The sequence below is a fragment of the Gasterosteus aculeatus genome, chromosome 4 (assembly GCF_964276395.1).
Source record: "Gasterosteus aculeatus chromosome 4, fGasAcu3.hap1.1, whole genome shotgun sequence".
Classification (NCBI taxonomy): Eukaryota; Metazoa; Chordata; class Actinopteri; order Perciformes; family Gasterosteidae; genus Gasterosteus; species Gasterosteus aculeatus.
In genome coordinates, this window is record NC_135691.1 from 25,664,282 (window position 1) to 25,678,127 (window position 13,846).

At 40.5% G+C, this 13,846-nt stretch overlaps 1 protein-coding gene across 1 annotated transcript; it reads left to right on the forward strand.

The window, feature by feature from the left end:
* Positions 1-6,649: 6,649 nt before the first annotated feature.
* On the forward strand, positions 6,650-8,347 carry LOC120817767 (kinesin-like protein KIF3A). Its single transcript, XM_040174283.2, has 5 exons — positions 6,650-6,929; positions 7,081-7,165; positions 7,615-7,725; positions 7,899-7,967; positions 8,116-8,347. The coding sequence occupies exons 1-5, from the start codon at positions 6,793-6,795 to the stop codon at positions 8,200-8,202; spliced, it is 489 nt and encodes a 162-aa protein (XP_040030217.1). The 5' UTR covers positions 6,650-6,792; the 3' UTR covers positions 8,203-8,347.
* The last annotated feature ends 5,499 nt before the right edge of the window (positions 8,348-13,846 follow it).

Genomic DNA, 13,846 nt, shown 5'->3' on the forward strand with positions numbered 1-13,846 from the left:
GCCATTGGTTTTCCTTTTTGTGAGTCCATATGTTTGGTCGACATGCATGTTTATGTCATCGCTTGGTATGTGATGTTTTGCAGAGGCCTTAAGTGGAGTACTAAGTTCAGAGTGATAAATAATGTGTACAATACTGACGCCTTCGGCCAGACCCTTAAATGTCACATTTACACAGTGACAGTCTTGAGACGTGCAGAGCAGAGACTGTTTAACATTTAGAGTGCTTAGTTGCACCTTCGGGCTCATCTGGCTTTCTTAAAAGGGCATATGCCAATCGTTTTTTTGGACGCATACGGGAATGTGCCACACCAACACCAGACTTAAATTCACCTAACTTATTCTACAAAGTGCCAGATTTGAAGTTCAGGGCATTAATATAGCTGAGCACAACTATCTTCTCTCTTACGACAGTTACTGCAACAGTTAAAAACTTTATTATTTACATACATTATTGCAGAATGATGCCAGGCAGCAACCTTCAGGTTTTTTTTGGATTGAAGCACATCAAATCAGTAGATCAATGATCCTGAGGCCTTCAAGATAATTCCTTCAGTATCAGTTGAGATAGTCATCCTTGCACAACCAGCATTGTAATTGGCAAAACTACATAAAGCAAACAGTTATTGAAGTTGATTCTTACTCTGGCACACTGTCCTATCATATTACAATCACTGGCAGGACTGGGTGGATTCCTGCTATGGTACAGATCACCATTTCAGCAGTTTTCTGGATTTTAAAGAGACACTCCCTTTTCTTTCTATTGCCTCAAGGGCTGAAATTAAAACGAATGCTCTTTTACTTCACATGAAAATGTAAAACCATAAGCCACTTCTGTCTAAATACTGTCTCAAAAAAAAGAAACCTCCCACTAAATACACCCTGTTTCTTGAAGGAGTTTGCTGACTCAGGGACGGGACAAAAACGTCTTTCTTTAGTTTGTGTGAAGCAGAAAGGAGTGGCCCAGCTATCTGGCGGATAATTACTGGAGGCCAAAATCCCATAACGACCTGGGAAAGGAGCCACAATGCTCCTCCACATCCTGACCAGTCGATGACCATCAAAAGGACAATATCATGCCGTCTCGGCCCCACCCCATCCCTGCAAGATGAAATGAGTTGAGACTGTTTTTTAAACCAGTCGTGTTCCCTCTTCAGTTTACACACGCACACACACACACACACACACACACACACACACACAAATAAGAAGAAGAGAAAACCCATTCCAGATTTGATGTAAAAAAAAATGATACAATTACTAATTAATAAAATCCATTATTTTTCAGCAGCCAAACAAGCTAAAACAAAACCCTAACACAGTGTTATCTCTAAATTGACATGAATAACGTATTAGTACAATTACTTATTTGCGCATCCAGACAGAGAGAAGCACTAGATTTCACTTAGATTCCCCTCTGGTCACCTGATTAATTCAAGTTAAATATTCACTGTCCCTCAAACAAGGTTTCTCCAAAACTGAGGCAAATATCCGGCCCTTTAAATGACAAATGCTGGACTTTGTTCACTACAAGCAACCCTTTCCACAGAAAGCCTCGTCCTTTCAGCAACTGTTAACATAAAAATACTAGTCAATGCATCTTACCAAAGATTTTTGGATGAAATGCCCTTAGAATAAAGAATCTGAAGTTACTGGGGCACAACTCTGGCCTCAAATGGTGATGCTATAGTGGTGGAGGGGGATGGGGGGGGGTGTACATGTCACGCAACGTTGGCAAAAAACGCGGCCGTGAATTCAAGGCACTGTGCACCCACTTCTCCATCTCATTTAGGGGACTGATCCAGAAACACAGTTCTTATGTCAGAAGGGGCTTTGCTAGAGGGATGGGGTGGATGTGACGCAGGGTTCGAGTTCACACAGTTCTCATCTGTTTCGTCGCTGCATAGGAGAGATGGACGGAGGGGACAGTGAGATACCAAATGGTGGTGGGGAGGGTGAAGAGAAGAGGCCACTTCTTGCTATGAGGCGATGACAATGTCCAAGAGCATGCTATGAGAAATTTGACAGCATCAATATTTCCGTGCTACCTGAGATCCGGCTCTCTATGCAGCACTTGGGTTTGGGCACATGGGCTCCACTTCAAAGGAAGACATTTTCAAATTCAAGTTCTGTGTCACTTTCATCTCTAATAAACCCATCTAGGCACTGTGTGCGTTATGCTCGTCACTGATTGGCTAACAGACCGACACCAATATCCAACAAACAGATACTACCTGATGTGACAGGACTGTCATGTGGGGGGCGAGGGACCCAAACGCAGACGGACCGACTGCCAATAAACCTAGATGTCACAAACCCACAACACCATCTTCAAAGCAGTGGAGTCCAAAAAGGAGTAACCAAAAATTTCTGAGCCTGAGAAAAATATTCCGCCGTCCAATTTGACTTGAGCATGTGGCTCTCTCGCTCTGGCAATGTTAGTAAAGACGAAGCTGACGACAATGTCATGTTGATAAAAGGAGAAAAATCGAATCCAAGAAAGAGATGTCCACATGCGCTGTATCGTAACTTATTTTTTGTATGATCTTATTTGGTAGCTCAAAACCCTCTTGATGAAATTTTCCAAGAGTTGCAGAACAGTGGTGGAAAGGAAAGCATCAGAGGTTCGTAGCAGAGGAAATGAAAGACCTACAGAGAGGGGCTACGGTCCCTCTGTAAACAGGCTCTCCTCTCACAAACAGGACATACTTCTCTCCTGAGGGGGCTGGAGACACACTGACAGCCTGTTTGAGTTCAACTTGGACAGTTTATTTCCAAAGTGCTGCACAGAACATCCGCTTTCCAGAAGAAAAACACCATAAGTCTGTCACAGTGTTAGCGTTCCATCAGCTACAGGCTGTCATGGTTGCCATGACGAATACTTTTTGTGGAACAGGCATGGAGACTCAAGTTCATACCCAATCAGTCAAACATGCAATACTTTTATACGTGCATAAGTAAGTATATAGGTGACAAAAATAAAATATTTCTATCCTGTTTTCCCACTTTTCTCTTCCTGTTTACTGAGAGATCTCAAACTAGTGCCATGACATTTACTGTGGTTATTTATTATCCCTTACGGGAGGGTTTTTCTTCCCCAAGTCTGAGCTCTTTATAAACTACATTTTAATTAGAACCTGAAAAAAAGTATTACAGATTATTCCTCCAGATACTTCATACAAATAATCGTACAAGCTTTAAGTATTTACGCTTATCGAACCATCTTCTGGCTCCAGGTTCAGACTAAATGAACAAACTTGAGGGATATTGACCATCTCTTCTTATTTATTTTTTAAAGTGGAGCCAGTCGAGCACATGACGCAGTGTTTCCCCTATCATTATAACAGCCCCCCCCCCTCCCTCCTGCTGAAAAAGTGTGCACATTTTTTCGTTGATGTTAGTTGTGGAATAAAATCTTTAATTGACATGCATACATGGGGATGGACTCTAAAGCGTTGTGTGGTACACTACACAAACCATTTATGATTTTAAATCATAGTCAAATACTTCAGTGTACAGTACATTAATATTAATAGTCTTAATATCTTTTTTATTCCCCCTTTTGCCCATGGTTTTGGGATTCATCGGCTGTCACTATGGAAATTAATTAAATTCATTCTTAGAAACAGTAAAATCTGGAACCAGCAATGTCTGTGTGTTATCCTCACTGAGGGAGACACCGTTTGCATTAATATTCACAAACATTGAAACCACAGAAGCGAAGGTAGAGGATTTCGAACTCTTGGTTTCCCTCTCCATCCTGTCTTCTGTAAAGCATCGCAGTTGCCATGGTAATCAAGGCCTTTCATTATTTTAAAGGTACTCGCCATGGCGACGAGGACGCCGTTGTGCAGTAGGTTTCTCTCACATACTCGCTAAGTGTCCTTAACATGCTACACTCATGGGTAAAAACAAACCCACCCACACATTTGTGCACAATCACAATGGTTAAAAGGTGGATTAAACCTCTGTTGCATGCTGGCACCTTCAGGGTCTGACATAAAAATCGAGCTGATGGAAATAGACAGTTCAATATAATTAGACGTGTCACTCCGCCTTGTAAAATCGATGCTCCCTTTCCCCAGGCCTCTGCTGCACACTTCTCCCTGCAGCATAAAAATGAAGCACTGAAATGAGGATTCATAGACAACACCGTACAATGCTGTGAGGATTTGTGCAAAACCAAGAGCAGCCTTGTGATAGAATCTGGCTCTCTTCACCTTGAACAGCGAGCGTTAGGAAGTGGAGGTTTTGCCAGTGCTCGACTATTGTTCAACTTGGCCTTGCAAATCACGACTCCCATTACGTTCCTTTATACACATAAATCCATATTGTATGTGTTCGTCCGACCACTTTCTTTTTTTGCTTGACATAGTTAGTATGAAAGAATTGAAAGATTAAAAGAAAATTGCAAATGACGGACAATCATAACAGCTACAAGGTGACTACTGAGCGCCAAGCAATGTGGCGTGATCAGATGCAGCCAATGGTGGCCAAGCAGAGAATGAATGAATGAAGAATATGAGTGGGCTGAATTTTTTTTTACTAAGTAACTAAATATTTGTAAACAAATGTTATTCAAAATTCAATATATATATAAAACTATATATATATATATATATATATATATATGGGTTTTTTTCCATAATGGAGAATTTGGAAACTCTAAAATTCAGGGTTCACCCACCAGACCACCAGGTCTTCTAAAAGTCTTGCCCGTGGTTTGGAAGAATGTTCGGTTATTAGCTACTATGAAATGTAGTGTGTCCGGACGGATAGAAGACATCTTGCATTGAAGAGTTAAAATCAAAAGGATCTAAAAAAAGAAAAGGTGTTGTGCTATAACAAACATCTCAGCTGAGGAGCCGCTGCACAGAGCAGCTCATTGACCACACACAGTGACTGTCTCCTAGAACGATCCTAGAACAATGGGTGCCTACAGGTATTTATACAGGTCATCGAGGTGTGAAAGGCAGAGACCACGTCCCTGGGCATGTGACTTCTCCTGGTGAGTTCAATGTAATTCAGATTTTGAATGTCTCTCGGTCAATATCAGTTGTGCTATCAAGTATTACATGCATGTATTTTGGTTGATTACATTACATAACATACAATCATAGATGTGCATTGGTATTATACTATTGATTACAGTTTTAAAATTACAGTGGTGTATTCCTATTTCTTTATTGATTACAGTTTCAGAATCATGGACGTATCCTGGTGTTCACTAAATGCATTGAATTGATTATTAATTCATGAACCGAGTCATCAGTTTATTTCTAATAATCTCTAGAACTAAATGTTTGACATCAATAAAATCAACTAGAAAATGCATTTCCTGCTGAAAATACGTTGGAATGCTGAAAGCTGAAAGCTGAAATGAACTATAGACAATTGCTGAAAATACAGAAATACAAAAAGCTCAAATGAATAAAAAAAATTGCTGAAGATACAGATATCCGAAAACATACCAGCAAGCCGAAAACTGAAATGATTTGCTCACAATACAGCAATGAGAAAGTACCAGCAAGCTCAAAGATGAAATCAATTTAAAATAATATAGTTGAAAACATAATAGTTGAATTTCAAAAAGGGCAGTGTGGAAGATGAACTGCAGCATTTGACAAAGCTAAGAGCTGAAATACTAAAGCTAAGCTAAAAAGTTGCACTGTTAAACTATAAAAGTACTTGCAGCAGTAAACATGTTATACTATATTATACAATGTTAGTTTTTGTTAGATGAAATGATAGCTGGGATAGTAATAGCATTAGCATATACAGTAGTATCAGTGGCGTGGTAGAATAAAACTGTTCTATTAGCAATATTAGCAATAAGAGATATTAGCAGCGTCTGCAGAATTAGTATCAGCAGTAGTATTATCAGTTGTGGTAGTAGTTGCATAGTAGTTCTCTCTTTACAAATTGCATAATTGAAGCTGAACTGAAATCTAGCATCAGAATTTGAAGAAATAGCAGTCATAGAAAAAGTATTGGAAGTAGTAGTAACAGCTGCAGGAGTAATATTAGCAGTATTAGTATCAAGAGCTGCACTGGTAGCAGTCGTAGTAGTAGCAGTATTTGTATAACAACAGTAACTGTAGCAGCAGGCATAGTTTTAAAAATCAGTAGTAGTCTCAAGTATGAAGCAAACAGTGACCTCATTACAACCATTTTATTTGTTTACATTTAAAATACATATACATATTTAGTGAATCAAAAACGTATATATATATTACATGCTAATTAGTATTAGCATGTAATATATTGCTCATGCAAAAATGTAAATCACTACATTTTATTTAGGAAAAACAATAGCACATATAAAAATGTCAATAAACATTCTCTGTTCATGTGTCTGTACATTAAAACTGGCAAACTGGATTTCATGGGGCTTTTGGCAGAGGTTGTGTGACTGTTGGTCTCCTGAAGCCAAAACTAAAGAACTGTGGGATTCCATAGCCACATGACTACAAGCAGCACAACCATGCCATCACTTTCACCTAAAATGAAGCCTCAAAAGATAGAAGAAGAAGATGGCGGAATAAAGAATAGAAGAACAATACTTGGAATGCTTAATGCGTTCCAACAATAAGTTGGAATAAAGATTCGAAAAACAATACTTGGAATGCTTAATGCATTCAAACAATAAATTGGAATAAAGATTGGAAAAACAATACTTGGAATGCTTAATGCATTCAAACAATAAGTCTGAATAAAGATTTGAAAAACAATACTTAAAATTAAAAACACTGTGGTTTTTTGTGTCTCTCTCAAGGGAGGAAGAAAACGAAGACGATGGACAAGATGATGGAGATGCAGAAGGTTGAAGAGGAAAGAAAGGCTTTGGAGGCCAAGCTGGACATGGCGGAGGAGGAGAGGAACAAGGCCAGAGCAGAGCTGGAGAAGAGGGAGAAGGACCTACTTAAAGTCCAGTGAGTCTTGGAAGAAATTGTATTTTTGCTCAGTTTTGATGTCCAAGATACAAATCTAATAATCGATGTCTTCGCTATATTACTTTAAAATACTGGATGTGGTAATATGGTATCGACCCAGTCAATACCTGATCCTCCTGTAACTCCTAAGGCAGGAGCATCACCTTCTGCTGGATAAACTGGAAGAACGTCGCAGGAGAGCGGAGAAGCTGCGGAGGGAGCTGGAGGAGAAAGAGGTAAAAAAAAAAACAAGGATCCAACTACCAAATAAGATCAGCTGATCAGGAGTGCTCCCTTACTTTGTCATTCGGAAACCATTACATGGATGTGTGTCCTTTTGTTACATCATATTGAACACTTTTTTCAGCTGACGTCAGCAGCATACAACCAAAATATGACATCAGATACCAGATAATCTACCGTATAAGAGGTGTGATTTGCGCTGAATGGCTGCGTCTTTGTGGTTGGAAAATGTGGTTAGAAGCTCACCTTATAACTCACTTTATTTGGGTTAAGGGAAATGCAAAAGGGCAAATAACTGGATTTGAAAAGAATTTCTTGTTTTCATTAAAAAAACGCTTTAAAGACATCTTGACTTCTACCTTTTAATGCATGAAGGCTATTCACAGTCACAGGCCACAGCTGACTTGTGCATAATTTGTGATTCCTCTCCCCCTTAAAATAGCAAGAGCGTCTGGACATTGTAGAGAAGTCCACTAGTCTGCAGGAGGAGGCTCAAGGAAAGACCAAGGAGCTGGAGAAAGTGTGGACAATGCTGAAGGCTGCCAAATCAGAAGTAAGCATAATCTATAAGTATCATACAGTGTCAGATCAGCAGGGTGGTACGATGCCTGGACTGGTACGAGTGACCTAATTCCCACTGACGATGTTATGAAACACTTTTTTCAATCATTCAATCATCAATCATCATTAGCGTCTGTCTTTAAAACTGTACCTTGTGTCTTCCAGAAAAGCATGGAATACACTGGCAACAATATCAGAAAACAGACCCCTGCCCCAGACAAAAAAGAAAAAGATGTGAGTTCTTTACACATTTATTTTTCCTACCCAACATTAGTTTTTTGTATAATGTCTGATGTTACTGATATTTCCCTCTTTTCCCTCCGTGACAATGTATTGTCGACCTCCCGTCTCCTTCTGTCCCTGCCTCTCACAACCATTTAAGGTGGATCTGTCCCACGTCTATCTGACCTGCACAGACAGAGAGCCTGTGCTAGTCATCGATGAAGCTCGAGAGTCCCAGAACTTCTAAAAGTGGCAAAAGTGGCCGACCCAAGATCTCTTATAAGGAGGACATTTGCTGAAAGCAAGTCTTCAAATATTGCCACCGCGCCCTCAACCATACAGTTCATTTAGTGATTGTGATGATCGGGGATCAAATAAATGCTACGATGGCACTTTGATGTGTGCGTGTGTGCATGTGTGTGTGTGTGTATGTGCGCGCACCAGAAACTTGTGGTTGGTTGCCTGCATCTTACGTGGATAGTCAAATTTGGAGCACTTACAATTACAACCTTCTGTGAACTTGACTTACACAACGTCATATACTGCTTTGATTAAACTGAAGAGCTATTGTTTCTCTGGCCTTCATTATAGATAGTGTATATGAAACTTAATACTAGAGAATGCATTTCCTGCTGACAATGCGGAATGCTGAAAGCTGATTTGAACGGTTTTCATAGCTGAAGGAGTTGAAAGGTGCGGCGGAAGAAATAGAATAAGAATAAGTTGGAAATAAAGATTCGAAGACTTGGAATGCTTAATTCATTCCAACAATTATCAATAAAATAATTCACAAAGAACAATAAAGGGGCACAACCCTGACAACCAGGGACCAATAACCAAACTATAGAGTCACACACCACCTCAAAACAAAGCGCTTCTGTGTTTTAACAGATCAAAGACCCAGTTACCGGTCTCAGTGACACAATACAACAGCAGCAGAATGGAAATACAGAACAGTAAGTACAGCAATTGCAGCCTGGAAGTCCACTAATAGCACACACAAGACAGTGAAGACAAACAAACAAACCAAGGCTGTACAAAACACAAGCTAAGCCAATTCAGACCCCAGGCTTTGCTGGGAGTGTTTCCCTGACTTACTTTTAACTTGTTTCCGTGAGTGGGCCTGTCCTCCTCAGCGGGAATCTAATCAACAAACAGGGGTCGTCCGCCGAGTCGATTTCGTGCGGGTTGAAGATCAAGGCCCCAAAGTCAGGGCATGTGATTACCGTGTTAGTGAGTTTAGCGCCATCTGCTGGTCAAATATGGATACTAACAAAGGTAAATAAGAATTTCCTCTGAAATTTTAATTACAGATTTTACTTGGGCTGCTGTTTATGAATGATCTCTCCTTTTCTAAAAGTCTTTCTTTTAGAGAGACGACAGAGCTCTTCAGGGATAATAACACATGTAGTGTCATGTAACAACTACATATCCATTTGATTAAAGGGTTATTAATGCCTCCTTTGAATAATATATAACAAGTTACTTTGCGTGTACAGCAGTACTAGTCAGAGGTGTTCAAACTTATATACGTATACATGATATATACACATACAGTATAGGTGCAAAAATGGACCCCTTCACCCCGCCCTCCTGTGGCACCTCCCACAGTATCTCTCATACGCCTTCTTCAGGTCCACAAACACTCGTAGACGGAGTTGAAGAGCTGAAATCCTCACTGTTCCTCTTCAATCTGTGGTTTGTCTATCGGCCGAACCCTCCTCTCCAGCACCTTGGAGTAAACTTTACTAGAGGCTGACCTTGTAATTGGCACGCACTTTCTGCTCCCACTTTTTGAAGAAAGGTACCACCATCCCCGATGTGCCACTCCCTAGGCACTGTGCCTGAGTCGTTGCTAAAAGTTTTACTATAGTACAATACAATAGTACTATAGTACAACTTTTAGAGGTTTAATATTTGATGTGCTAAATTGTAAATAGTTGATTCAGTCAATTCAGGGCCAAACACTGACGACTTCTCATTAACATCACAAAGACTGGACACACTGTAAGTTGGCTCAAATGGTTGGACATGTTGGTGCAAATATGGCATGTTTTGTCTGCTACATTCTGCACGTTTAATATGAGTTAGAGGTCATAAAGAGTTCTAATGATTCAAACATTTGATTGAATGTTCCATGTATCTCTGTGGAAGATATCTGAAGGTTGGCTGTCTCTTTAACGAGGCTGGTGAACCCACAGTAAAATGACTGTGGCGTCACGCAGTGTCTCTGCGCTGCCGTGTGGAGAATAGACATAAATGTCTGAATCCTTTTTCTCAATCTCACCGGTCTCAAGTGCTCGGTGACCAGAGGACGCCAAAGAGGGAGAACCCAAAAGGGGGCAAGAGGGTGTGTGTTATTGTAACAGTTTTCAAGAGCAACAAAACATTAAAGGAGACATATCATGTTAATTTCCTGGTTCATACTTTATTTTGTTTACATTCTTTCATGTTCTCATACTGTCTGAACATAATTGTATTTAGGCTCCGTAAGGGTCCCTTTTAGCAACAGAGCTGCGTAGCTAGGCAACAGCCTGTGTCCGTGTTTACTTCCTGTCAGCTGATGTTTGTGAGTGGCAACATAAAGTCACATAAAATCTGTAAAGTCCAACAGAGGGACGATGCTGATAAAATATGTCTATTTAATCCATGGACCGGTTGTTCAGCAGGTAAATGACTTGGCTGGTAAAATACCTCACACCTGGATCCTAGATAGATAGATTTGTGTTATAGGTAACTTACCAATGGACCTCATTATACCTCAGAGAAAGTTTCTTATATTATATATAAAATATTGAGTGAATACAGGAGACTGAAGATCAGCTACGTAAAAAAAGGTTGGACCCCTTCTGGTTGAATTAATTCACCGTCAACCCTCTGTGCCTGTGATTTCTATCCATAAAACAGAACTTTGAAGTGGGACCTGAAGAGGGAGAAACACATCGGTGTTTACTTCCCTACAAACAGTACCAAACAGGGTGGTGGAAATGGACTGGCGAGGCGGACTGTTTGCAGGCAGGCAGAGACCTGTGCCAGATGACAGATTTGACATTCCACCGTAAGAATGCAAGAAATCGCACTGGCAGCAGATTCTCATCAGGCTGCCAGTGGCCTGGTATGCAACGCGCGTCCCGGACAGAGAAACACATGTGAAAGCACAGGACAAACTGAGGATGTTTCAGGGGTAAACGGGACAATATCGAATCCAAGTGATAATTTAAAAACTGTGTGGGGTGAATTCTTACCAGCGTGGTAGTAAACGGCAATGAAGTGACATAAGTTGGAGGTGGGATCAGTTCCAGGAGACACGCAACGCAATGTAACGTGATCTGTATTGTATCTCTAAATCTGTGGTAAATACACTGCTGTTGAAAGCAGTCATGGTGGTCTGCAGTCTTCTACCTCCACATACTGTTCCCTACAGGCATGTGGTGGTTTCCATTCAAACAGAACATGCTTTTTACCATGTTATATCAGAGCAGCTGCAAGGCAACAAATGGTACCAAAATGGAGCAAACATAACAGTGAAGATTTAATTTGCTTTTTTATTATATTATATTAAATTTTATTACATATTGTATGAGTTTAGGGGAAGTTTTCCAGGAATGTATCTGGGATAAAAGAGCGTGTATATGCAGATGATTGCTAAATTGGCATTGTGTGCCTTGTGTGTCATTAGTGGGATGCTGCATGGAATCATTCTGGTATTCTGAATAGCACCAGACACATTTAGAAAGAAGGACACAAGAAAAATGAAGATTAACTACATCACAATCTGCCCAGTAAGCTCCTCCAGACGGTTGTACTGTATACAGGTTGGTCATTGTGAAACATCTCTTAATTTAAGAAGGTGTACTGATTTCCTTATAAGGATATTCCAATAACACGTATTGTAGTCGCAGATAGAGCATTTAAATGCTAATCAATATCTGCAGGAGGAGAAATGTACAAACTATTTGCAAATATGTCAGCTTAATAATACTCTACGTCAATGTTGTGGAAAAACATAATTACAAAACAATGATGGCAGCTTTACACAATCCGGAAAAATTGGTATTGTGTCACTTGTCTTGTTGCTCCCAAGTGGTTAAAATAGCAATGAGGTTATCCACCAATGGTTAAAACACTCGCCATACTTGTTTTATTGTTAAAGTGGTGTAAACTATTGTTTTACGCCACTTTCAGGCACATTCAGACATGTGGTATCACAAATATCCGCGCGATTATGCCATTTGTTAGAACGGCAATAACATGTGGACGTGCGGTGACATTATTCATGACTGAATGTGTTTCATATTGTCTCTGTAACATTAGTGCCTCGTTCATCTGAGGGCTCGACGTTAAGCGGGCAGCAGATGAAAGGCCGCGCTGAAGCCCAGCAGGTTTCCCTCTCCATGGCCTCGTGTTGCCAGTCAGCTCGTAACACTCCGCGCTTCATGCCAAGACAAATGAATTACGGAGGTAATCCTAGAACAAGGGGATTTGGAGATTATCCCCACATATTATGTTGCGTGTTTGAAACAGTGCTTTTTAAAAAAGCAGAGCGAGAGCCAGGACCTCTGCTGCTGTGACCATAAATGGAGACGAGGAGCGCTGCGGATGACTGATAGAGACTGGAATGCGCCACAGGTATAATAAAAGTTGGTACCTTTTAATAACAGAAATCTTGGTTTTCAGACAAAATAACAAAAAATACAGAGAACAAAATTGTCTCAACACTCAGAAATTACAAGAATACATGAGATGCAACGCACGTCTCACAATTAAGCAGCCAGACATTAAGATCACTTGACAACCTGAGGCACACAAGAGGGGGTTGGTTTTCATGCCACATTTACAGAACGTTTATACACTTAAAATACCGTACAACACCATCCACCATTCAGCAGAGAGGAGGGGGAACAGTGGACTGAAGGATCAGCAACTAAACCAGTGCAATGATATTTTGCCTCTCATTTAGAAACACCACATTTGAAGCGGAGCTCCTCACTCAACCACCTCGTGGCTGAAAGAAGAAGAAAACGTAATGAAAGAAGAAGTAAACATAGAAGAAAATGGCCCTGATCCAGAAATGTCACATCATTCATCATCATTTTGAACTGATTTTTAAACATAAGAAAGCGAAGTGAAAGTGAAGTGAAAACTTTTTTGAAATTTTGTGAAATGAGAGCCCACTGTAATAGAACAGGGATGCGGCATGTGTGACAACATAAATTGTTTTTTAGAGAGATAGAGAAGGTTTTCCGGTGTTAAAAGCATCAGGAGGCCGGCTGGAAATTAGCTTCATTGTCTTATTGGTGGGAGAATTCCTTTCAGACTTGTTGCTCTGATGTCCACCGCAGAACAAAACAAAAACAGGTAACAAAGGCCAGATAAACCTGTTGTGAATGTACACAACTGTTGTTTGCCTACTATCAAATGAAAGTACTTAAAAAGACCTACAAATTTGGGGAGAGTGATAATGTGCTAGTGCGGTGATCCCCAACCACCCGGCAGCGGACCGGTACCGGTCCGTGGGCCATTTGGTACCGGCCCGCACCACAGAAAGACTATTTTTTTTTGTTTTGAAATTTTTTGAAAATTAACCGGATTCTCTCCTAATTATGTGCACTCGTCCCTCTTGACATATTTCCCAAGTGTCACCGAGCGTTTTTCTTCACGTTTACAATTGTCCTCTTAACGTGCGGTTGGGGACCACTGTGCTAGTTGTTACATGTAAGGCATTCATAGTCTCCATCCTGCAGAATATGGCTGGATGTTGCAGGACAGCTTCGCTGCCATCTTCCTCAGCGTGACGTCACTTTTCACAAACTAATCCCTCTCCTCTGATGGGGCACTAACATGGGTGTCTCATTTCACAAAATGTTTTCCGGTACTACCACACTAGAGTC

What these genes read in the sequence shown, in the direction of transcription:
- LOC120817767 (XM_040174283.2), top strand. Translation starts at nt 6,793, where the DNA reads ATGGACAAGATGATGGAGATGCAGAAGGTTGAAGAGGAAAGAAAGGCT. An exon ending in AAGGACCTACTTAAAGTCCA is followed by an intron (nt 6,930 to 7,080) that starts GTGAGTCTTGGA and finishes GTAACTCCTAAG; the next exon opens with GCAGGAGCATCACCTTCTGC. An exon ending in TGAAGGCTGCCAAATCAGAA is followed by an intron (nt 7,726 to 7,898) that starts GTAAGCATAATC and finishes TGTGTCTTCCAG; the next exon opens with AAAAGCATGGAATACACTGG.